Genomic DNA, 23856 nt, shown 5'->3' on the forward strand with positions numbered 1-23856 from the left:
GTTTACCACTTCCTCCTCTGGCGCAGTTTGAGATGATGCCTTTCAGCATCTTCCTATATCGCTGCTGCCCAATATAAGTGTTTCCCATAGTCTGGGAAACATACCAGTGGGGATTCAAACGGGCAACCTCTGGCTTGATAATCAAGTCATTTCCCCGCTGCGCCATTAGTTCAATTGTCTCTCTCCCTACTTTGCAGGGAATTCCAAGGCAGAAAGGAGAGTCTGCTACACTACCACCTATACACGCAAAGTAGTGGACACAGTGGAACGCAGGACCAAGCCTGAGTTTGGGGTGAATGAATCAAACATGTGCCTCGGGGGTGGGGGTGGGGGGAGGAAAGACCTATCTCTGATCTCAAAGTGCACTTTCGCTGGCTCCAGGGCGCAGCCACAGGGCTCAACACCCGCAACTAGGAAAACAACTGCTCCAATATGTTCGGAACAGGCAATCCAAAGTGAGTGCTGTGTAGCAGAAATCTGGGCTACTAGGCCTCAAATCCCTGATGAGAAAGTGAACCAAAGTTAATGTTTAGGATGAACTGATGATTTTTGGAATGTGTGATAAGGAGGGGCTTGGGGGGCAACAATGAACAATGGGATTACTGTACTCTGAAGATCGGACATACGTAGTTGGGACCATAATGTATCTTGTCTAGAAGAACCATGATTGGTCCTTCTAGGGGGGAGGATGCTCAGTTTACAAGAACCTTTGTATAACTAGATATTAACATAAAGATAAGAATGAGTATATAATATATCACCACCATTTTGTGGGGTGCTTCACCCATCACCTGTGTGTGTCAGGTGAAAGCCTGGCCGTGATTTTCATTACCTAATAAAGTGCTTTGAGTCTGACAGAAGGGGTGTTTGGCCTCTACCTAGAAAGAACCTAGAGTGTAGTATTTCTGCTACAGCTGTCAGCACTCCTTGCTGAAGTAAGAGCCTCCCCATCTCTGACAATTTTTAAGAAGTTGGTTAAAACACATCTGATCACTTTTGCTTTTAACTAAATTTTAATGTGAATTGTTTTAAACTGTTTTAGTGTTTCAACTTTTGTTTTTATTACGGGATGTTATGTTGTAAACCACACAGAGACACAAGTTTGGAGCAGTAGTTAAAAATATGCTAAATAAATAAAATACAGAAGAATTTGCTCAGAAAAAGGTTTTCACAGAAGGGTTTGTAGATTAAGTCCTTGCATCTCTGACATGAAACAAAGGTTCAGGTAATGTACGCTGACCTTTGCTGGATTTAAAGTCAGAGCATGGGGGAAAGTTGTTTAATATTTGTGAGGTTGTATGGTTAGTTGTCATCCTCCTCAAAAAAGAGGTTGTGGTATTAGGCTTAAAGGCCATTAGAAGTTACTTTGTAAGGAGTCTAATTCTTGGAATGGAGGAAATAAAAATTGGTTTCACTTGTACCTCAACATGGTATCCAGACTCTCTGGTAACACTACACCAACCAGATGAGACACTATGACATCATCATGCCCATCACTAACATCTCCCTCTGTTCCTAATGATCAATCTTGTGGACAACCCCCTCCACACAAACTTCTGCATTAGTCCTCCCTCTGGAGGTTTATCCTCATTATGGAATTATGAACTGATATACCTTTGGTGGCTTTCTAGCTTCATAATTAGCTTTTGTCTTTAAGGTGCTTTTTAAAAAGCTGGATCCTGTGCTGCAAGGTCAACTAAGGTTTGTTTTTCAGCTTAATAGAAGGGACTTTACAATGAGGTGACAGAATTGACTGTGACACTTTAGAAAGTAGCTGGGAAGAGATCTGCTTAATGCTCCCCTACATTAACAAAACAAAACCATAACACATCAGAGAGAACAGGTACACCTATCTGTGGTAGCTGCCTATGTATAGTAGTTTACGTAGATGCTAGCTGTCTACTTATATAAAAGAGAGTGGTCCCCCTGCCCCACACAGGATAATTTAAAAAGTAGTCCATATTCTACCACCTCATTCTACTGTATGAATACCGACTTACAGTGATGGGATGGAGGGTAGAGTGCAGAAAGGAGATAATTTTAGTCCTTTTTGGAGTTCTTGATTATGTAATTCTTTCTGGTAGACACCAGTGTATCACAGACTTTTCCATAATCAATAGTCTCACGTGGTTTATCTTTTAGTGGGCTGCAGGACTGAATACCATCAGGGATAAGGGTTATGTAAGGGTTTTATGGCGAAGCATTTAAACATGCAAATCCCTTACTGTCATGCAGTCTAAAATATTCTATTCCCAGCCACACATGGGACTGAGGACTGTGTAGCAAAGCTTTAGACGTACAGTATGTTTACCACATTTACCTAAGTTTGCATTTTTTTGTATGCATAGTGCCCCACAACACATTCTTTTCAGTTGCACTTTTACAATATAGTGAGACGCTCTTAACACAATTGGTGGGGAGAGTGGGCTTAGCACACTTTGTACGCACATCTGTGGGGAGAGTGGGCTTAGCACACTTTGTACGCAGACGAGGAGCCGCTCGTAGCTGGGCGGCCAAATTGGCCGCCCACACGACTGCCGGTTCCGTCACAGAGCTGACATGGACGGCGGGGATCAGGGGCCTCGTGGCCCCCAGAAGTTCCAGGATGCCCCGCACGAGCGTGCAGGGCATCCTGGAGAGACCTCTGAACCTGGGAGGCTGTTTGCAGACTCCCAGCAGGGGTAAGCTTGTGTGTCGCCATGGTGCGTAGCTGCGCCGTGGCGGCACACGATCAGAAAACCCAGGTTAGCTGAGCACTCGCTCCGCTAACCTGGGCCAAGGGGAGGGCTACTTTGGTGGGCTAGCTGGCAGAGAACCACCAGACTCACCCGCTGGTACTCACGATGGGGGAAAACCAGACTGGGCTTCTTTAGCCCAATTTCCCCCCCATCGTGAGAATAGCCTCAGTGACAACGCAATGCTGTGCTGGCAGAGGGAAAGACTTGTGCACACACGGTCCACCCCTATGTGATGCTGAGGGTCTAAACGACTGTTGCTTATGATTTTTTTAAACTCAAGCATTTTTGTTTTCTTATAAAGACAATAGGTTAAAATGATGAGCAGTTGAAAGCCTATTAACAGTTACAAGTTCCGTAAGTGTATTAATAGCTCATCTCTTAACACCAGTTAACTGTCACTAACTGAAAAAAATCTGACTTCAAACTAAATTAGATTTTTCATGGATTGAGAACTGCACTGATATAATTTACTCATGCAAAATTCCCCACACCAAAATCTAGAAATGTGTTGGGGAAGTTTTGAAATTCTCTAGGTAATTTCCTATAGAACTATTCTCTAGCATAAATTGCTTTTTAGTTTATGTATATGTCATCCTAGACATTATGTAAAACAACTTTTATTTTAAACTTTAGGCTTTGGGGGTTCTTTTTTTGGAGCTTTTGCTCTGAAGGGGGGAGAATCAATAGTACAGAATATAGCCCATTAGCCCTTCAGAAATAGTCCTTCATAAATTTTTAAAAAGTATTTTAACATTTTCATTCTCTGTCACATAAACTCATGTGATGCTTAAGGTATCAGTCATCTTAACTTCTACGAACAGACCACAATACATAGAGAGAACTTGCTGTGCCACAAACCTCACTCTGCCTAGAAACATGGTTTATATTCTGAAAACAAAACATTGACTAAAAGATAAATACATCTGAGAACTATACACTTCTTCCCTTCTGTATGTGATAGTCATTCAGAACTAGGCTTGGACAGAATACCTTCCCACCTCCAATATTCTCAAAAATGTCTTAGGGAGAGAATGTGGGAAGGGAATTATGTCAAATTTGCAGGAAAACCCTGAGTTGTTTAAAAACAATTCTTGTGAAGGTTTCCCCCTGTCCCCCAGCAGTTGGCGCATGAATCAGCTTTCCAGATAGAACTTTTCCCCCCAGTATGCCCCTCATTCAGAAGAAAAAAAATTAAGAAAAAACAATGGCAGCCAGCCGCAATTAGGGGATACAGAAACAACTGAGGTTCAAATATTGTTACTTGTTTTGTTTAGTTTTTTGAAAAGGCAAACAAATCATTCTAAGCTGCTGACAGAATCTATGTATGCCCTCCCAAATCCATTCACCATGCTGCTGCCACCTGAAATTTCCCTGCAAGACCCCCACTCTTTGTAGCTACCTTGCATGCCTTCACAAGTTGTCACCCTATTGCCAGCTCATATTCCTTTGCAAGGCCCACGGCCTCACAGGCCCCTGGAAGCCCCTACTCTCCCATTGCTTCAACCACTACAGTGCGCACTTCAGTGCTGTGCATTAGATGGGTCTCAGTGCTACACATACAACAGCCACCTTCAAATATCTTAAGAGCTGTCACAGTGAAAGAGGAGTGAACTTGTCCTGTGTGCAGCGGTGGGCTCTCCTTTGCTGGAAGTTTTCAAACAGAGGCTGGATGGCCATCTGCCAAGGATGCTGCAGCAGTTTCCTGCCCTAAGCAGTAGACAACCTCCAAGTTACCTTCCAAAGCTAAAATTCTATGATTCCCCTCTTATCGTCACAACAATCCTATGAGGCAGGGGAGCAACAGTAGGAGAGGGGGCATGCCTTTATCTCTTGCTTGTGGGCTTCCCAGAGGCATCAAGTGGGCCACTGTGGGAAACAGGATGCTGGACTAGATAGGCCTTGCCCCTGATCCAGCAGGGCTGTTCTTATGTGGCAGATTAGGCTGAGAGTATGTTATTTGTGCAAGTTACCTGGTTAGCTACATGGCTGAGAAGGAGGCTTTGGACTTGGGTTTTCATTCAGTCCTACTCTTCCAATGCTCTAACCATGACATCACACTTCTCAATCTTGCACACAGACACAGATATGCCTATGAATACACTGCACATGCTCAGGAATTCTGGACATGCTCTGATTCATTATACGAAGTGGATTGGGATCTTACTCCAGAGCAGAATGGAACAGGCACTCAGTACATGCTCAGATCACTGAGATTAATGAACAGGAGGCATATGAAGTGAATTCAACAGACATATAGATTCAGTCACAGCACTGACTGCAGGGAGGGGCACTGACTGCAGGAAGGGACACAGGATCGGAGGAAGCGATAATAAACAGCTGCTAGTCTTCTGTGTTGTGCAAGATCACTCTGTCAGGTTGTTAGAGCAACCCTTTAGACTGCATAAATAAAACTAGACTGCAAACAAAATTTCTCTGGACTTAGAAGGGTTTGGGGCCTTGGTTCTCTTCTCTGGAAAAATACTTGTTTTTCCCCAGAAACTGCTTTATAAAATAAATAGAATCTCTCAGCTACTTTAGAGCCTTAAAAAAACCCACTCAGAAGTCTCAATCCGCCCCCCCACCCCCGAGCATGCTCTTTAAGATACTCTGCTGGGGTCTGTTTCCTCTGTCAGCTGTGGCCACAATGAGCCATCTATGGATATGTGAATTAGTCCTGTGTGTGGAATCTGAGAGTTGGGAAATGGTGAATGGGACATAATCTTCTAGAGCATTCTCCCCACAAAGAATTTTTTTTTAAAATGTGGGTAGAGAATATTCTAACCCATGTCTACCCAAACACAATTTTTCTTCTCTACTTAGTAATATATTACTTGTGGAATGCTTGTGTCTGTCTCTTTTACTTAGATCAGAGCAATCATACAAGTTGATAGAGATTTCACAAATTTAAAGAGAATTATATGCCTTCAAATACCTATATGAAACAAACAATAAGCATTCTGTTGACGAATAGTTTCATATATCACAGAAACACTCTCATATTAATTAATCATTTATAGTATCACATCCATAATTGTAACAAGATTATATTAGTATTATAGTTTGCAGAATTCAAATTTGAAGCCCATTTCCCCCTCTTTTGGAATATTTTTTTAGTGGTATGCATGAAGCCATTTTTGTGTTTCAATTTGTACCCGAATTGAAACACCCCTGTTTTGTTTTGGGATTGAATCTGACACACACACACCCCGAATCACCCCTGGTTCATTTTGTACCTGAATTTTCCCGAATCCAAATAGATTCAGATTTTTAAAAGGGTCCCGGGGCAAAAAGCGTGGGGGTGGGGGTAGTGCCCAATGGGTGGAAGCTACCACCCAAATGTCAAAGGAATTGGGCAAAGGGCTGATTTTTTGTGAATTTTTGAAGTTTACGCATCTTTAAGACATGGCCTTTGTGGCTGAGGATGATGAGAGTTGTAGTCCAACAACATCTGGGGGCCCAAGGTTAAGAAACCCTGCCATAGGGAATAATGGGGATTCCATCAAATGCACCCCTTCATGTCGGGGGGAAAGGGGTGGCCCAGAGCGAAGTGTGGTGGGTGGTAAGGAAGCTAACAGAATGGGGACAAGGAAGCTACCAGAATTATTTCAAAGGAATTGGGCAAAGGGCTGATTTTTAACGATTTTTTGAAATTTATGTGTCTTTAAGATTTTCCCAATAAGGAATAATGGAGGTTTCAGCAGCCCCATAACTCCACTTGAGGGGCACTGAGGTGGCCCAGAGCGAGTGGTGGTATAGTGCACATAGGGTTTCTGAGGTATTCTAAGTGTAGATTATCTGGTTGTAATGAGAATGGATTCATGGTTTGTCATTGAAAATCTCATATGCTACCAGAGAATCTACACTTAGCACACCTCAGAAACAGCAAAGCCCTGTACCCCATGGGTTAACAAAACAGGAGGGTGGTTGGCACCTTATGTGCACTACACCACCACTCGCTCTGGGCCACCCCAGGGAGAGCTGATCCACCCGCACTGAGAACGCAGTGCTGGCCGGAGATTTTGCCTGCAAACGGGGCCAAGCAGCTCCATTTGCAAGCAAAGCTATGCCCCCTTCATCTGACATCAGGTGCAGGGGGTATGGCTGGGGTGCCAGGCGTGGGCCCTGATTATCAGCAGCCCGGGTTCTTTGAACCCATTTACTCAATGGTGGCTCAGCCCCTGGGTACAGGCTAGCAATGCCCAGAAGGAATGGTCACTTGGGTGAGTTGGATGACATTGATTTTCCCCATGCCAGAACTGCTCCCCTTCTGGGCCAGACAACAGTTGCATAGAAAAGGACAATTTATCCCCCCACCTCCCCCAGATTTGGTTTCTCTAATTAGATGTGACCAGAGCAGCAAGGGACTATACATAAAGAAGTAGTAAAACTGGGTGTAAGGATCCCACCACTATACAGCTCCATAGCTTGATGTTTTGCATCAATCCAACAATGGCACAGTAGCCTCTCATTGACCATATTGGCAGAGCTAGACATGACAGGACCATATGTTCACCCCATCCAGGTACAGCAGAGGGGTTAAAGATTCTTCTTTAATAGTAAAAGGTATGCTTAGGAGTGGGGCACTGAATCTCCCTCTGAGAGTTAGCCAGGAAAGGAGAGAAGTGCCGGAAGCAATTGATTGCGGGAAGTAAGATATAGAAGGTGGGAGAGTTCAGAACCTCTCCTACATGGTCCTTTTAGTGTTAAAGTGCAGAGCAAACTTCATGTTGTATTAAACACATAATTTGGCCTTGGCAGAATGTTTTTTTTAAAATAGCTGTTGCAGTAGAGGGTGTGGATGTGGGTGTGTGCGCGCACACACACTCATCAGAACTGAGGTTTTGGAGGAGGAATCTCTAACTTTTTGTCCCCGTCAGAGTCCTGACCTGGCCAACTTCTCTGTGGCCGCTATTCACACAGGAGGAAAACTGGTCCCCCGCCACCCTGCCCCACTCCGCGAAGACGTCCCAATCTGAGTGGTTGATATTTACAAAAAATAAAAAATAAAAATCCAAGCATCCCAAGATCCAACTACAGGTTTAACATAACATGTAGTCTGGCTGTGTCACCCCATCCTTAATTTTTATGTGATTGGGGAGAACACACACAAAAAATGTCTGCTCCCCTAGCATCTAAATTGATATTTAGTTTTCAAGGCAGAATGGGGAAGTTTTGTCTTTCTCACAAAGGGTGGGAATGTCTGGTACCTGCAGCCACACACACAGCCCTTCTTGCATCACAGACACAGCTCTTACAGGACAGGCTAACAACCACATTCTGGTAAAATATTGTCATTTATTTATATATCAATATTTAGACCTCTTTTTTGTAAAATGTTTGTAAAGTTGTTTTAAAAACAACAACAAAAAACACCACCCAAGGCACTGTGCCAACACCACATATTGCTGTACTAACTTTTTCCTTTTAAGACACCCGATGAAGAAAATGTTGATCTATGAAAGCCACATTTTTAAACAGTATGTATTGATTAGTATTTAAGATGATATCAGACTTGTACTTTCAAAAGGAGTATGAAAAATGTGAGATGAATAGATGCTCTCACTTCCCATGAAAACTTAGGTATGGTTCAACCACAGGAGGGGAAATATCACCACCTCCATAAAAGGATAGTCTGTCATAATCACTCTTAAAAACAACATGCAAAGGGGAAACAGTTGCATATGAAATGTGTGGCAAATACGAGCACAACCCTGGAGACTTAATAAAGCACTGGTACGTGAGTACAGAAAATTCTACATTTTGTTTTCTTCAAAAAGACAATTAATTGTTGCAAGGAGTCAAATATTCTGATGTGCACAGGAGTGAGAAGCAGCTGTAGAAACATATTTATGATAAACCAGTTTTTCTTTCTTTCTTACAGAGTGTCAGATCTGCAGTGAACTTTTATGTACATTTTAACTTTTATTTCAATAGCAAATTATTTTTCATGAAGGTATCGGAGCAGGGAGAGAGAGAAATTTCACTGATAGAAAAAAGATACTTCTAATAAATATCATTGTTCTAATCAAAACTTGGCTTCTTTGATAAGCTGTACCATTAGGCTACACTGACAAGAGGTTTTGATTGTCTGACAGGTCCTGAAAAACAGGTCTTTGAAACAGAGGTAGTAAATTAAATGTTGGCTCAGGACAAGGGCTCACAGAATATGAAAGGAGAGTCTTGTGGCACTTTAAAGACTAACATATTTATTGTAGCATCTGCTTTTATGGGCTACAGTCCACATCTGAAGTAGTTTTTGCTGTAACATACCAACATAGTTATCTCTGAAAGTTACAAAATAAGAAATGTTATTAAGCTATTCTTATGCATGTTTACTCAGAAGCTCCTTTGTGCTCCATGGAGCTTACTCTCAGGTGCATAGGATTGAAACCTAGAAAAATATTTTCTGACAGAAACTGAAAATCATATCCTTTCAAACAGTGTTGTCAATGATTTCAATATAATATGGGCTATACCAGAAGAAGTGTCTTTGATAACATCTTGATTTTTTAATTTTAAAGGATCAAGTCTTACATGTTTGGATTTGTGGTTCTTTATCTTTTAACCACTGACATTAGTGCCACAAAGTCTGGAAATTAGCCTGTTTAGAAGGTGGTGAAAAAAGTAATGGGGATAGGTTAATGGTGTTACTGTAAATATATATTAAACTATGATAATTTTCTCATTGCAGTATGTGTTAAATGCATTTTAGTACTCAATTGTGCACCAGAGTGGCTTGCTGCCAGCTCAAATCAATAGACCATCAAGATGACAGTAAGGCTTTTCAACTTTTCACAGGCAATCATATTTTAAATGAAAAATGATTGTATATGCTATCTTACCCATACTAACAAAGACCTTATCCCTGCCAGATGCAGGTTATCCCTTCCTCATTCACAATAATTCAACTTCACTGAAACTTTACTCTCCAGCCCAATAATTTCTTCATACTGTAAGGCTACAGACTATTGTATTTAAACTTTATTTTTGATTCACTCTTGACATTTTGATAGCCACTCTTTTTTTTTTGCAAGCTTATTAGATCGGCTTACAGTTTGCTTTTGAAATATTAATGTTGAGATGCATTTTCTTATCAAGCTGCCTTTTGCTTATCACATATTTATTCCAGTTAGAAAATCTGGAAAACAATTTTCAGTTAATGCCTTTAGTTTGGGCAGCCCCCAAACATCTGTTGCAGCTCCCTCCTTATGGAACACCTTGCCTCCTGAGATTAGTAATGCCCCCTCCCTTCTGTCCTTTAAGAAGCTTCTGAAAACTTATCTATTCTTCCAGGCTTTTCGTTTTTAGTCTCTGTGTGTGGATTTTTTCCTTTCTCCCCATTCTTTCTTTTTTCTCCACTACTGTTGCTTTAATTTATGTAAACCGCCTTGACTCGAAGGAAGTCAGGAGGTCAATAAATTTGCTAAATAAATATGGAATGGAACCATGATACACTGCCTGTTAAAGGCAATGATTCAAACTACTTTTTATTCGGCTGCACATCTTGGCCCAAAGGCTAACACTGCTCTAACTGGCTGTTGGGTGGGACAGAAGGGCACTTTTTTGCCACCATAACCAAATACAGGTTTAAAATGTTATAACTACTAAGTACTGAAGTATCATGTATGGAATAAAATATGCTTCAACCTTGCCTCTCAGTTATCCCCACTCAACTTGGTTGAGCTCCACTGTCCAACACAACTAATGGTAGCCTTACAGTGTGAATAAATTATTGAGCAGGAGGGGAAAGTTTCAGTCTCCCACTCCCAGTCTCACTTCAAGCATCAAATTAAAAAGATTCCAGCTTTCTTTAAACGGCTATGCATATGGACACCTGGCTGTTAGGACTGAATGTACAGCTAGAGATACATATTCCCCGCTCAGCTAGAGATTCATATGCACAGATGTCTGCTTCTGAGCAGGCCCGTAGCCAGCTGGTGGCACGGTGTGTACCTGCCACACCAAAAAATTCACTTTCCTCCCCAGCCTCACAAGTTATATTTTATAACTTGCCTCTCCTGACCTCTGCAATCCTGCCCCCCCCCCCAATTTTGAGGCTGGCTACAGGCCTGCTTCTGAGTACATAATTGCCCTTAACGGGATCATAACAATGATGTTTCTGAAAGAGAAGTAGATTTTAAAATGTTGGCCTGAAACTCCACGGTTGGTGCTGCTAAGCCCAAAAGTCAGGAACCACATGCCAAGAAGTTAGTAAGGGACATGGATTGGAGTGTGGTAGTGCAATCTAATGTTGCTGCTTAAGAAAATCTCCCTGACACAAAATGAGAAACCACTAGGAGTTATGCTAGCAGTGTCTTCCCCTTTCTCTTCTCAGCATTGTTTGGTCTAAGATAGGTTCCTTTTTTCTTTCTCAAACAAAAATACCACGTATAATAAAGGCAGGAATGCAGTCCCTAAGAATGAAGTCTCACTTCAAGACAGTGTGTGCATAGAACTGCAACCTAAGTGGTTTGTGCTAAAGAAATATCACCAATCCAATCCCAATAAATAAAAGCTTTTGCAGAGAGAAAACAGTGTCACAAGCAACTGTGCTTTGCTTGCATTCCAACAAGCAAGAGCAGCTTGAGGAAGGGCAAGTGCCCTCCCAGACAAGTAGTTTTCCTCCCCACCTGCCCCCCACCAATTCTGTTTCAGAAATCTAATGTGGGACATAGGTCGTCCACCCATAAATGCACTTTGCCCCTTCTGTGCTTTAGAAAATGGGGGATAGAGGTTACCCAATAAAAAGAGAGAGAGAGAGAAGTGGGGGAGTACATTCTAGTCATCCAAGGGCAGCTATAGAAGCGCAGAAATAATTTTAATATGAATTGGACTAGTGGTCTGTCTATATTAATTAAGTCACAGGATAGCCACGGTTGTAAAGCACGAGACTCAATGTGTGAAGCTTCATGAAAGCCACATAACCACTTCTGGTGCCTCCACAGCCAAAGACACTTTTAACTTTTTATCCACTATGTATGTTGGAAAACACACATCAACCTTGTTTCTTTCCTTTCAGTTATTTCTGCTGTGTATTTGCTGAGCTCAAGGGTCCAACACAACTAACTATAACCACGCAGTGTAAGAAATTCTTACATTGGATAAACCAAAGTTAATACATAAAAGAGTAATGAGTAGTAATTGTGCAGCAAATTGTTAGAAGCTCTTGTGAAATAAGACAGCACTGTGCTGAAAGCAAGATAAGAATTTGTGCGCAGGAAGATGAGTGTCAAGAACAGCAAGAGTAAAATATTAAAATCTCCTACTTAAATGTAGCGGGTGGGGGGGGGAGAGCAAAACTCCCTCAAAAACTCAAAAGACTAATCCCATGGAAAACTTCAGACAAAAATTGCCACAATGACAAAGTAAACCCTGGGGGCCTATTTTAGGATACTAGGGACCTTCAGACAAAGGATATTTCCAGATTTTTGGTGCAGTGATGCATCATTGACAATAACTTCTCCCATGAACAAAAGGAGAGTTCCACTCACACAGAGACCTCTTGCATGAATGCAGCTCTTTTTCCATTCATGGAAGGAGCTGCTAAGACACACTGCAACAACCAAGGTCTGGACATTCTTAAAGGTGATTAGTTTGTTGACACAAATGAATATATGCATGAGATTCAGTAAATCACTGTCCCCCATCATACTTAATAGTTTCCAGCCAGTATCATAATTGTCATTCTTGGGCAAGGTATGGTGGTGACCTAACACCAGGGGTTCCAGATGATCCTATCTGGATCCTTTACAATCCCACTTCAGGCTGGACTTCAGCATTGAAATGGTGTTGGTCATCCTGATGGATACTCTGTATCAAGAACAAGATGGGAATGTGTGTCCCTGTTGGTTCTGCTGGACCTTTCATCAGCATTTGATGTCATCAGCTATGGCATCCTCTGAGTCCTGGGTCACCTTGCTGGAATGGGAGACACGCTTTTCTGGTGGTTCATATCCTTCCTGGAGAGTACGTTCTAAATGGATTCCTGATGAGGGATTCCTGCTCAGTGCCCTAGACTCTGGTTTATGGTGCCCCACAACAAGATTCAATTGTGTCCCCATGTAATTTAACATCTACATGAAACTGCTGAGAGAGATTACCTGAAGTTTTTGATCTTAATACCATCACTATGCTGATGACACTCAGTCTCTCCTTTCCATTTAACTCCAGGGATGCTGTAGAAATGGTGGGCCAGTGCTTGGAGCTGGTAAAGCTCCAGAGCGGGGCCAATAAGCAAACTTAACCCCAAGAAGACAGAGATCAAGAGATATGCTGCTCAGGGTGTAGGCTTTCAACCAATGTTAGAAAGGGTGGCACTCCCTCTGAAACTTCAGGTCTCCATTTTGAGGTGCTTCTTGATACAGGTCTGATGTTGGATGTGCATGTGGCAGCTGTGGTGTGGGGATCTTTGCTCAGATTTGGCTGGCACATCAGCTGTGCTAATACCTTGAAAGAGCAGATTTGGCCATGGTAACACAGGCTTTGGTCACCTCAAGACTGAACTTGCTTGGAGCTGGTATTGACTATTGTAGCACAATCTACATGGGGCAACAACCCTAGAAGAACAATTGGAAACTGCAGGTAATACAGAATATGATGGCCAGGTCGTCGGGATCATATTATGCCGATCCTGCATCAGCTGTGCTGGCTTCCAATTAGTTCCCAAGTCCAAGTAAAGCTGTTGCTTATTATCCTACAATTTGGTTACAAAGCAGCTGAAGAACCTCCTCTCCCCATATGAGCCTGCCTGCACTTTGCACTCATTTGGGAAGACCCTCCTGTGTGTTCCGTCAGAGGGACACTTGGTTGGCATATATTAGAAGGCCCTAGCTGTGCTCAGATTATAGAACATCCTGCTTCAGAAGACGGGTTTTGCACCTACTATTTCCTACTGCTACTGACAGATGAATCTTTTTAAAGTGGCTTTTCATCTGTGTTAATTTAGTAATCTATGCCATTTTAGTGGATACCGTCTGCCATGTAATATGACCCATTTCATATTTAGTTTTTAATTTATAATTTCACTGTTTTTTACTTGTTTTATATTGTTTATGTATGCTGCTTGTGTGCTCAAATAATGAGATATCAATATTTTTTAAAAATAATTATACTGCTACATGGATTTCCTTGCTATTCAAATCCACAGTCTTTCTATCTCTTTTGTCTACTCCCTTTTCTCTAACAACATGACTGATCCCTTTCCAAGGACTTTGTGTAGAGGACGATGACTGGAGGTTAGGTAGGGGGCTATAGGAGAGAGGGACTTTTCTACAATGGCTTTGAAATCCCCAACTGTGAAAGGAGCTTGCTGGCACCATTACTGTCCTTTAGGTCCTAGACAAAGTCCATCCTGTTTATCCAAACTTTACGTTACTACTCTATCAGTGTATTACTGTTAACTGTTCTTTTTTTGATTATTATTGTTTTAATATTGACATTGTATTTTGTAATACTGCCTTGTAAATTGTATTTTGTATACTGCCTTGAGGTCTTTTTAAAAGGAAAACTGGAATATGTATTTTAAAACAAAGAAATAAGAGAGCAGGGGCCACACACAACTTAGGTAGAAAACTCAAAGCAAATAAAAATTAAAACAATGTATTTTACATCTACCCAAACTTACATCTGCTCACACTTTTTAATGGTTGCAGACACTGAGGTCATTCACACAATCAAAAACTGTGTTCTACCTGTGATTGTGTGGAAGCAAGGTAGGAAGAAAACCTTTTCTCCTACCTTGCTTCCACACAGTCAGGGGCATACCAAGGTTGGAGTGGGCCCGGAGACAAGATTGTAAAATGGGCCCCTCACTGCTTCCTTTCCTTCACCTTCTACTAAGTGCAGAAGAGATCTCAGTACACCGGGGCGGGGGGCACTAGGACAAAGAAAAGGGTGGCTGCCCTGCCCCTCTTTAATATAAAATCTAGCAGTTAGTTGAATCTATGTCCAGCACTAAAAAACAAAAAACCCAGAGTTCTTTCAAGACAGACACCTCGCCGCCCCCCCCCCCCCCCGACTTAAGCCCTATCAGTCTTAACCTCCTGTACGCCATCTCAAGCCTAACACCAGGATTTGGGGCTTGTCCTTGTCTCTCTTTAACATTCAGCTTGATAAAGGTAACTTCAGTGTTTCCTTATGATATTTTAGTTGGTCCCAATAAAGGTATTACCTTACTTTGGATGCTTTCCCTTAATAGACCAATGGCTACCTACTGGTCAAATTCTGGCCACCCAGAATTTCAGGGGCCCTATCCCAATCCTATCTGACAATGCCATGGATTGTACTTGGGACCCCCCGCCCCTTCTGCATGCAAAACATGTGCTCTTTTACAGAACTAGAGCCCCATGATCCCTAACAGACAAACGTACACCACAGTCGACAAAGATTAGGAATTCTAACATAAAACACAGAACACTGGAAAGCAGAACTGCATAAACACCTAGTCAAAGGGAACCATGCTTGTAATTAACACCAAGGCTGAAAGCTAAGCAGTTAGCACAAGGCCAGCCATGGTACAGAAGGGTTTTTAAAAAAAACTTGTTCTTGTTAAATTAGTGGGAATCATCAACTTTCTGATGCCAATCTACCCAGTGCCTGCTTCTGCTTTAACATGCCACCGGGCTCTTGGTCTGCTCTTTGCCCCCTGCTCTGATTCTCACCCTCTCTCACCCTGTGCAGCTGCTCTTCTGCTTTGGATGTCAGCCAGCCCTCAGCACCAGTATTCCACCTATTTTCTTTCCTCTATGTGCAGAATGAGTTTTGTTTTGGGCAGCAGTTTCAAGGCAATGTGTGCAAATTTCGTGTGCCATTATAGATACAAGTGTATACACACACACATCCACAAATATGAAAGAAAAAATGGATTTCAGTTATTTCCTTTCTTCCACTTCACGTCTGCACATATATCTCAACCAACTGATAGGGAACAGATTCAGTCCATAACAAAAATAAATCTTGAGTTCATCCTAGTGAACATAGGCTTACTATGGAGTAAGTGTACGTGTGTGCGTGCATGTGTGTGTTTAGTTTGTGCCAACCTTAATAATGTTTAGCCATTCCATAGCTAAAATAAGGAATTTAGTCTCCTTTGTCTCCTGCATTCAGTACCCCACTTAGTTAAAAGATTGGTTAGAGTGTTGGATGAGAATTGGGGAGAACTGGATTCAAATCCTTCCATACTCAGCCAGGAAGCTCAGGGGATAATGTTAAACTAGATACTTTCCCTCATCCTAACCACCTCACAGGATTGTTGCAAGAATGAAAGTAGGAAGAAAGAATCATACAAACACTATCCTGAGCTATGCCAACAGAAAGAGAAGTCACCCACCAGCAATCAGTAATCAGTTAGTCTCTCTCTCCCTCTCTCCTAATTTGATTTCAAACCAGACAACAGAATGGAATACATGGAGTCATCTCAGTTTCTTGGGACTTAAGTAGTAAGCATTTCAGGGACGGAAGAGAAAGGCAGCTTAAAAAAAAAAATCCCCATCATCAACTGATTTGCAAAGTCTTGTTTTGATGCAAGTCTTTTTTTTAAGCATTTATTCAGCAGCTCTTTAGCCCCTTATCAACTCAGCCTGCAAGATCCCAACATTGAACACTAACTGTTCTCTCTGCCTCCATCATGATTACTTTTAAAAATACAAGTTTCTTTTACCTTCCATTGCTCCTCCCCTTCTTGTGAGACAGCAGTACCAAGGCAGCCCCCACCCCTTTCTCATAATCTCTCCCCCTTTTTTCATTTGTTTTCTTCACATTCCACTTGTTCCCTCAACCTGATGGTTACTTTTTAAAAATAAAAGGTTGAAAGGTTCGTTTACTGTCCTCCGCCTGCCTTGCCTTCTTGAGGGTCAGTCAGCACAGCAGAACAAGGCAATTACGCAGCCCTCAGGCAGTTTCTTTTCCTTGACATTCTTCTTCTCTTCCCTCTGCCTGATACGACTTGCATTTGCTTTACCCCCTGCCTTCTTGTGAGTCAGGCTGCCAGCAACAAAAACGAAACAAGGCTTTTCTGCAGCCCCCAGCCAGGCTCCAGCCAGCAGCTTGGCTTCAACGCTCCAGCACTCCCTCTCGCTGCTGCTGCCTGACTTTGCCTGCCTGACCTCACTCCATCGGCATGCTCTTAGTTTCAGTGAGTGAGTCTGCGCAGAGCATGGCTGGCCGAGAGCAGCCACGCTTAGAGGCAGGCAGGAGGCAAAAAGAAGAAGTGGTGGGTACTGGATTACTTCGCTGCTACCGCAGCAACAGAAAATAAGAAAGAGTAAGAAATGAGGAAAAGAGAAAGGGCAGGGGCTGGCCTTGGGGGGGGGGGCGGCATCAGAGGCTATGGGCCAGGAGACATTTGTCTCCTTTTGCCTAATTAATGTTATGCCCCTGAACACAGCCACTTCTATACAGGTTTCCCGCTTACCTTGCTTCCACACAACCAAAAATAGGAAGCACACACAGATCCCAAACCCGGGCAGTTTTTTATTGTGTGAATGACCTCATTAATTACTCCGTGCCCCACTTTCAACAAACACTTCAAACAGACCTCTCATTTTATGGTATGTCAAGCTGGATTCATATTTCCAGAAAGCAGGCTCCTTCATTTATAAGAATTTGCCAGTTTGTGTGATGAACTGAATCAATTGGAGAGGTATGCTTAGGTTAATTCTGAAGAAACAAAAAGTGTGATTTTATTCATTTGCTTTCAAGTTCAAGTTGCTTTCTCCCATTTCAGACTTTTTATCCTCTAAGCTGATGTTCTGAAACCCAGGAATTCCCCAACTTTAAATCATTTTTTAAAAATTCTTTAAGGACTTTAAAAAATAATTTTACTGCTATTAAGCTTCTGGTTTTCCAGAACACAGACCTACCAACCTATGATAAGGAGGAACATGATTGTCATAATTAGTCATAAAACATTTCCATTTCTTCTTCTGTTTCACTAGGTCTTCTGAACTTCCTGGAGACACAATAGTTATGGCAACAGGCAACATCACCACTAATAATGAGACCTGTGATCTATATGAACACCGAGGTTCAGCACGTATCTTACTGCCTGTGTTCTACAGCCTTATTTTTGTAATTGGAGTGCTTGGAAATGGACTTGCCCTCATCGTGATAATTAAAAACAGAAAAAAGATGAATTCTACTACTCTCTACTCAACAAATCTTGTTCTGTCAGACATCTTATTTACTACTGCCTTGCCTGCAAGAATAACATACTATGCACTGGGCTTTAACTGGCCATTTCAAGAAATAATCTGCAAATTCACGGCACTAGTCTTTTACATCAACATTTATGCGGCTGTGAATTTTATGACATGTTTGAGTATTGACAGGTTTGTAGCCGTGGTCTGCCCTTTATACACCAGGATCAGAAGACTTAAAAGTGCCACATATATTTGCTGTTTTGTGTGGTTTCTTGTATTCGCTCAAACTCTCCCATTACTTGTAATACCCATGTCACATGAAGATGGAGAAAGGATTACATGCATGGAATATCCAAACTTTGAAAAAATCCCACATCTCCCATCGGTTCTTCTTGCTGCCTGCTTCATTGGATATGTCCTGCCCCTTGGGATTATACTAATCTGCTATTCTAAACTTAGTGCTAAACTTTGCCAAAATGCAAAAGAAAACCCATTAGCTGAAAAATCAGGCACAAACAAAAAGGCAATTAATATAATTATTTTCATCATTGTTGTCTTCGTCATCTGTCTCACTCCTTATCATCTTGCCATTATTGTATATATGAGTAAGAAGCTTCTGCCTCAATTTAGTCCTGAATGCAGTGATCAACAAATCTTCCAGAAGACTCTCCACTACACTGTGTTCTTGATGAATCTGAACTGCTGCTTTGATCCTTTCATCTATTTCTTTGCATGCAGAGGATACAAAAGAACAATAATGAAAATACTGAGACGTCAAGGAAGCATATCACTATCAAGTGCTGTCAAAACAGCTCATGAAGAAAGCTCCCGTGATATTGGAGACACACAAATGGCTCCTCTCACATCAACTTTAAATGGAAAAAGGTGAATGCAACATACTTCCAGAGTCTCAATACAAAATAATTTTGGCAGAATCAAAAAGCATGAGGGAGTTGGGTTTTTTTAAGAAGCCAATACTCTGAATCTTCCAGGGATGGGAGAATGTGTCATGTGACATATGCAGCAGCAGCATGAACATGAAAAACTAATATTTTCTTTGGTTTTTTTCATTTTGTGTCATGGCACAAGTTTTTCCAGAGTGCTTTCATCATATTCTGTACTTTTTCATTTCTGAATCTTAGTAACCTAAGCAAGAGAGACATTATGAACAGGTTTTTCTGGCAAGGATACAAGCTAAAATTAAACCAAATTTATCTGAATAACTGGGCTGTGATTCATACCCACTTGGTTCATCTGACTAACACAAAAGCAAATAATAAATGCAAAGAAGAAGATATGTGGAAGGATAATAAAATGTCATTGTATACTAAAGGAGAATGTCTATGGTGTGGTGGTGGTGGTGGTGGGAGTTTGTTTGCACTGGGAATTACACTTCAATGGTTCTTGTCACTTTTTGCTCAGAATTGGAGAACTTCTACTTAGATCAAGGTAGTTTTGGGGGTGTTTTGCTTTTTAAATGCTATATATCTGTACAGACAACTGTGTTTTGGCAAAAACAAATAACTTGGCTGAGATAGGGGAGTTTGCAGCACCCTCATACACGACACCGAGGAGAGTGAGAAAGAGAGAGTGATGATAGCGGAATTACACTGTAAGAAAAATGCAAAGGAAAAAGGGATGACTTTAATGAAATAAAGGCTTGGTGAATGGATGGTTATCAGCAAAATAGGTTTTTTTAAATTAGTTAAAACCCTCCAGTAGAAAAAATAAAAAGCAAGACAATGACTAAGGTAAAGGCTATTATTAAATATTTGTCCATACAAATAGGAGCTATGTGGCATGTGGCGGTTTCTCACCTGCCCATGGTTGCCCGCTGTTCAGGGTAGACAGGCCTCAGGGGATAGAGAGGGGGTTGACAGCCACCCTGGTCCTCCTCCACCTGTCAGGGAGAGGGCTTGTCCTGCTCCTTCTGGGGAGCTCTCAGGGCCTGCCAGCTCCCACCTCTGCACACCATCTCATCCATGGCTGAAACGTCTTTTCAATAAGCCCTTGCATTCAGGGCACGCCCATGCATCTCCCCCTGGCTCCTCCTCTCCTGGCCCTGCTGCCTCCCCATTAGCCCTCCAGACAGCCTCTAGGGTAGCTGTCTTGCTATGCCCCGGCTCCGCTTCCAGCGCCAACAAGCAGCACCATAGCAAAGGGGCATGGGCAGCTTTCCTTCTGTCGCAACCAAGCAATGGCTCATTGGGCCATGCCGGTCCAGTCCTGAGCACCCCCCGACACACACACACTGTTTCCTTGCCCTCTCCGTGTTCCGGGGCTGGGTGCTCCTGGCTTCTGTTGGGCCCGGACAAGCTGGGGCCTCTCCTACTGCCACCGCACAGAACGGTAAGTGGTCCGCGCCTTTGGGAGCCAGCAGGAGGACCTGACATGCTATTAGTACTTGGTTTAGCAAGCAACTAAGTCTCTAGCTAAGAAACCCAGAAGCAAAAATACAGACATATTAGAACAGGACATGAAATGAGGCTTGGGTGGCAAGCTACTTGAGACAGGACATGATATTTTTAGGGACAAATGACATGAAAAGTAGCTGAATGTTTCATTATGGAAGTGCTTATACTTCTGTACGTTGCTTTTACTGCCCAGCAATATATATGCCTCTAAATAGTTGCAGAGTGATACCCAAAACAGTTACTCTGGAATAAATATAGCGCAGCTGCGTGTGCAGGTGTGGAACTGTGGCTGGTTTCAAGCTGGAATCAATTCCCTCCCAGCTGCCTTCTGTTTATTGAGAGAGATTTACAAACCTCAATAAACAGTCAGGAGGACTCCCATGTTGCCCTGGTGCTAGGAAAAATAATGTGACACTTGGAAGCTACTCAATATGTAAACTTTTAGGTCCTTCTTTAAGCACATCCTTTACCCCCCCCCCTTTTTTTTTTTAGGTCTGAGACTCTCAAGACAAGAAGTATCTTTATTTGCTTGTAAAATATAAATATCTATTCTTTAGGTCCATATTCAAGTATATATGGAAAATTAAAACAAACTTATAAGAACAGTGTTCTTATCACTGTTTTATCTTCTTGATGTTTTCCTGAATGTCTTATTAACATACTTTCCAAAAAAAAAAAGGGTTACGAGATCATGTCCATGTGTTTCCATGTCTACATGTCCCTCTCCATAACTTTTACTTTTTTTAGCCGATACAAACAAAAGTTATAGTACATAGGAGGAGATCCTAGAGATTCCTAACAGGGATATTTGATCCACCATCTTGAAACGATATGGCAACTACACAAATTATAACCACCATTTATTTACGACTCCTGTGTTTGCAGTCCAATACAGACCAAATTGACAGTCCATGGGTAGGGCTTCTGAAGAATTATGAAATGGGTATTTTTATTTTGATCTGCCATCTTGAAACAAGATCTGACCACTCAGCTTATTCATAGCTCCATGAACCATGGTCAGATTTACCATGTTGAAACAAGTGGAGAATAGGATCCACTCAATCTATTCAGAACTTCTTGGTTTCGGACTAAGAACAAGAAAAGCTAGGAAGAGAAAAGGGGTAAGTAATCAAAGTTACCTAGTGATTACATGGCTCTGTTTTAAAAATTGTGGTAGCAAACTTCATGTCAAACTGATAACTAGAGACTGACATAATAAAGAATCACAGAATTGTCTCAATCACACAACATCAAATACTGTATTTTCCTGAATCCAACACTAGGTTTTCCCCAGGTTCTTTGATCTTGGAGATCAGGAGGTTTTCATAAATTCAGAGCCCTCTTTCTTTCAGGTAAATACATGTATAAGCTGCATTTAATGTATATTTAAAAATAGGGTTGTCTAAAATTCTGAGTCCTCTTCTATTCAAGTAAAAACAGTATTTTGCATAAGTACAATGACAACCACCACCAACTTAAATTTTGTGTTTGACTGTGGTCATAAACAATGACATAAAGTCATTCAATTAAAAAAAAGTTAGCCTCTCAAAGTAAAGCAATATTAAATACCACTGATTTCAACTTGAAAGAATTAAACATATACTTAACTCTTTCTGGGGTGACCCAAGATACTGCCAAATGCTGCCTTGCTCCACACGCTTTGTGTGAGCAAGCTCACTTGCAAAACTGACTCTTGCAAGCTTTGAAAATAGTGCATGGGTGAGGAAGAGGCAAGGTTGCCAGCAGCCTCCCCAAAACTTCTTGTGCTTCTTGCAAGCTTTACAAGGAACGTTAGGAAATGTATTTCTTCCAAAGCTTGCAAAGGTCAGATCAGTCCCAAATATTTGCTCCAATGGCGATGGAAGGGAGCATCTTTCTGCCCTGCTGGTGCCTCAGTAATCGGCTACCTGAATTCTCCTCATGAAAAGACCTCCCCTTGCTCTTTCAGTGTAACCAGAAAAGAAACATGTTCAACTTGGACTGGACCGCACCTTTTATTAGTTAGTCATACAGATGGATTGTAGAACACATTTAAATCCTAGTCTGATGAAATTGGTAGAACATTTCTACCAATGCTGTGATTTAATTGTAATTTTATAACATATAAATGAAACTATCAATAGCATTAATTCAGATGAAAATTCCCCATGGATCAATGGGTACAAATTTGAGGAAGGTTTACCTATACTTAAAGTTCCTTATGTGACTGACAGCTTTACCTGGCAAACACAAAAGATCTTGAGGAAACATGATCTGAAGGTTAATGTGGACTTTAGAGTGCCCATGAACCTGAAGCAGCATATGGCAAGGTTCAGGCTTTACGACAGTAAATGTGAGGTGGGGGGAATTGTTTGATTTGTGAGCATGAAGAGGGTAGTTGTCTAAGCCTAAGGAACAGTCTATAAGATCATCTGTCTGGAATGTGAAGAATTTTACATAGGGGAGACAGGTATAATGGTATAAAGAGCATTTGCCAAACATGCAACATAATAAAAACCGTTTGAAAGCATGGGCAAAGTATATGAAGGAAAGACATAAAGGATAAGTTGTGCAAACAAAAATGTTTATTTTGGCTCTAGAAGGAAATATAGTAAAGTGTAAGATTAATAATGGTGGCTGCTTCTGTGATCAGAAGGCTGGTGATCAGAAGGTCCCAAGCCTTCCCATCAAAGAAGCAACTGCGAACATGTTTACAGCATTTGCCTCTTCAAACACTGTAAGCACTGAAAGGATGATACTTCTTGGCTTGTCAGTGCTAGGGCGGGGCTTGCTAGTGTGCTCTAGGAACACAGTACTCCAGTATAGCATCCTTTTTTAATGACTGTCTGAACAGGGCTTCCGTTTCTAGAGCAAGAGATCTCGACTATCTATTGTGGATGGAAGAGAGGCTCTTTGATGCAAGCAGAAGCCAGCATAGTTAGTAGGCAGGGAAGGTGTATAGGTCAAGAGCACGAGAACTCAACAATAGCACTGATGTACAGGGATGGAATTCAAAGTAATCTGAAAAGTATTTTAGGGTTTCTCCCAAAAAGAACTTGACCTTTGAAGACTATTTCAGAATCTTTCCCAAGGAAAAACTGAAATTCAAAGAATTTCAAAGAGGTTTCTCCCATGAAGAAGTTTCAGGGAATTTCCTTCGATAGTTTGTGCAGAACATTAGTATGCAACATTTATATGGTACTTTCCCTGAATGCTCCAATTACTTCTTATAGCATTACCTTGATATTTCTTATTTATATTATACACACAATTCTGCACTTTTACATTATGTACACTAAGCAGTGTGTAAAACAAACAAATTAAAACTGGAAGGGAAGAATTAGTCCATTAATTCAAATAAATACATGAAATTGAACTTCCACCTCCCCATCCCTGCTTTGGTTCCCTGTCTTCCAGATATTTCTGCTATGGTCCAGACCAGCAGTGACCCCCAAATGCCTATAAATAGTCGTATATGCAATGCAGTGGCTTAGGCTTCAGTGTCTTCCAGCCATTCACTTAACTTTGCTAACTTACACAAAGCATTTGAATATTTAGATGGCGTGATCTCCACATTGCAAAAAGACA

At 41.6% G+C, this 23856-nt stretch overlaps 2 protein-coding genes across 10 annotated transcripts in view; one reads left to right on the plus strand and one right to left on the minus strand.

Moving 5' to 3' along the window:
• The window catches only part of UBAC2 (UBA domain containing 2), a 145455-nt gene that overhangs the window by 62169 nt on the left and 59430 nt on the right, over nucleotides 1-23856 (minus strand). The window lies entirely within an intron of this gene.
• Nucleotides 3067-20892, plus strand: GPR183 (G protein-coupled receptor 183). Of its 7 annotated transcripts, none has more exons than XM_053307704.1 (2): nucleotides 3067-3092; nucleotides 17672-20892. In XM_053307704.1, exon 2 carries the CDS (start codon nucleotides 17703-17705, stop codon nucleotides 18762-18764), a length of 1062 nt encoding a protein of 353 aa, XP_053163679.1. In that variant the 5' UTR covers nucleotides 3067-3092; nucleotides 17672-17702; the 3' UTR covers nucleotides 18765-20892. The 7 variants fall into 7 exon arrangements, with proteins under 7 accessions (XP_053163679.1, XP_053163673.1, XP_053163677.1 ...); XM_053307698.1 differs by lacking the exon at nucleotides 3067-3092 and adding an exon at nucleotides 8404-8471; XM_053307702.1 differs by lacking the exon at nucleotides 3067-3092 and adding an exon at nucleotides 9439-9512.

Source organism: Hemicordylus capensis, chromosome 3 (genome assembly GCF_027244095.1).
Source record: "Hemicordylus capensis ecotype Gifberg chromosome 3, rHemCap1.1.pri, whole genome shotgun sequence".
Taxonomy (NCBI): Eukaryota; Metazoa; Chordata; class Lepidosauria; order Squamata; family Cordylidae; genus Hemicordylus; species Hemicordylus capensis.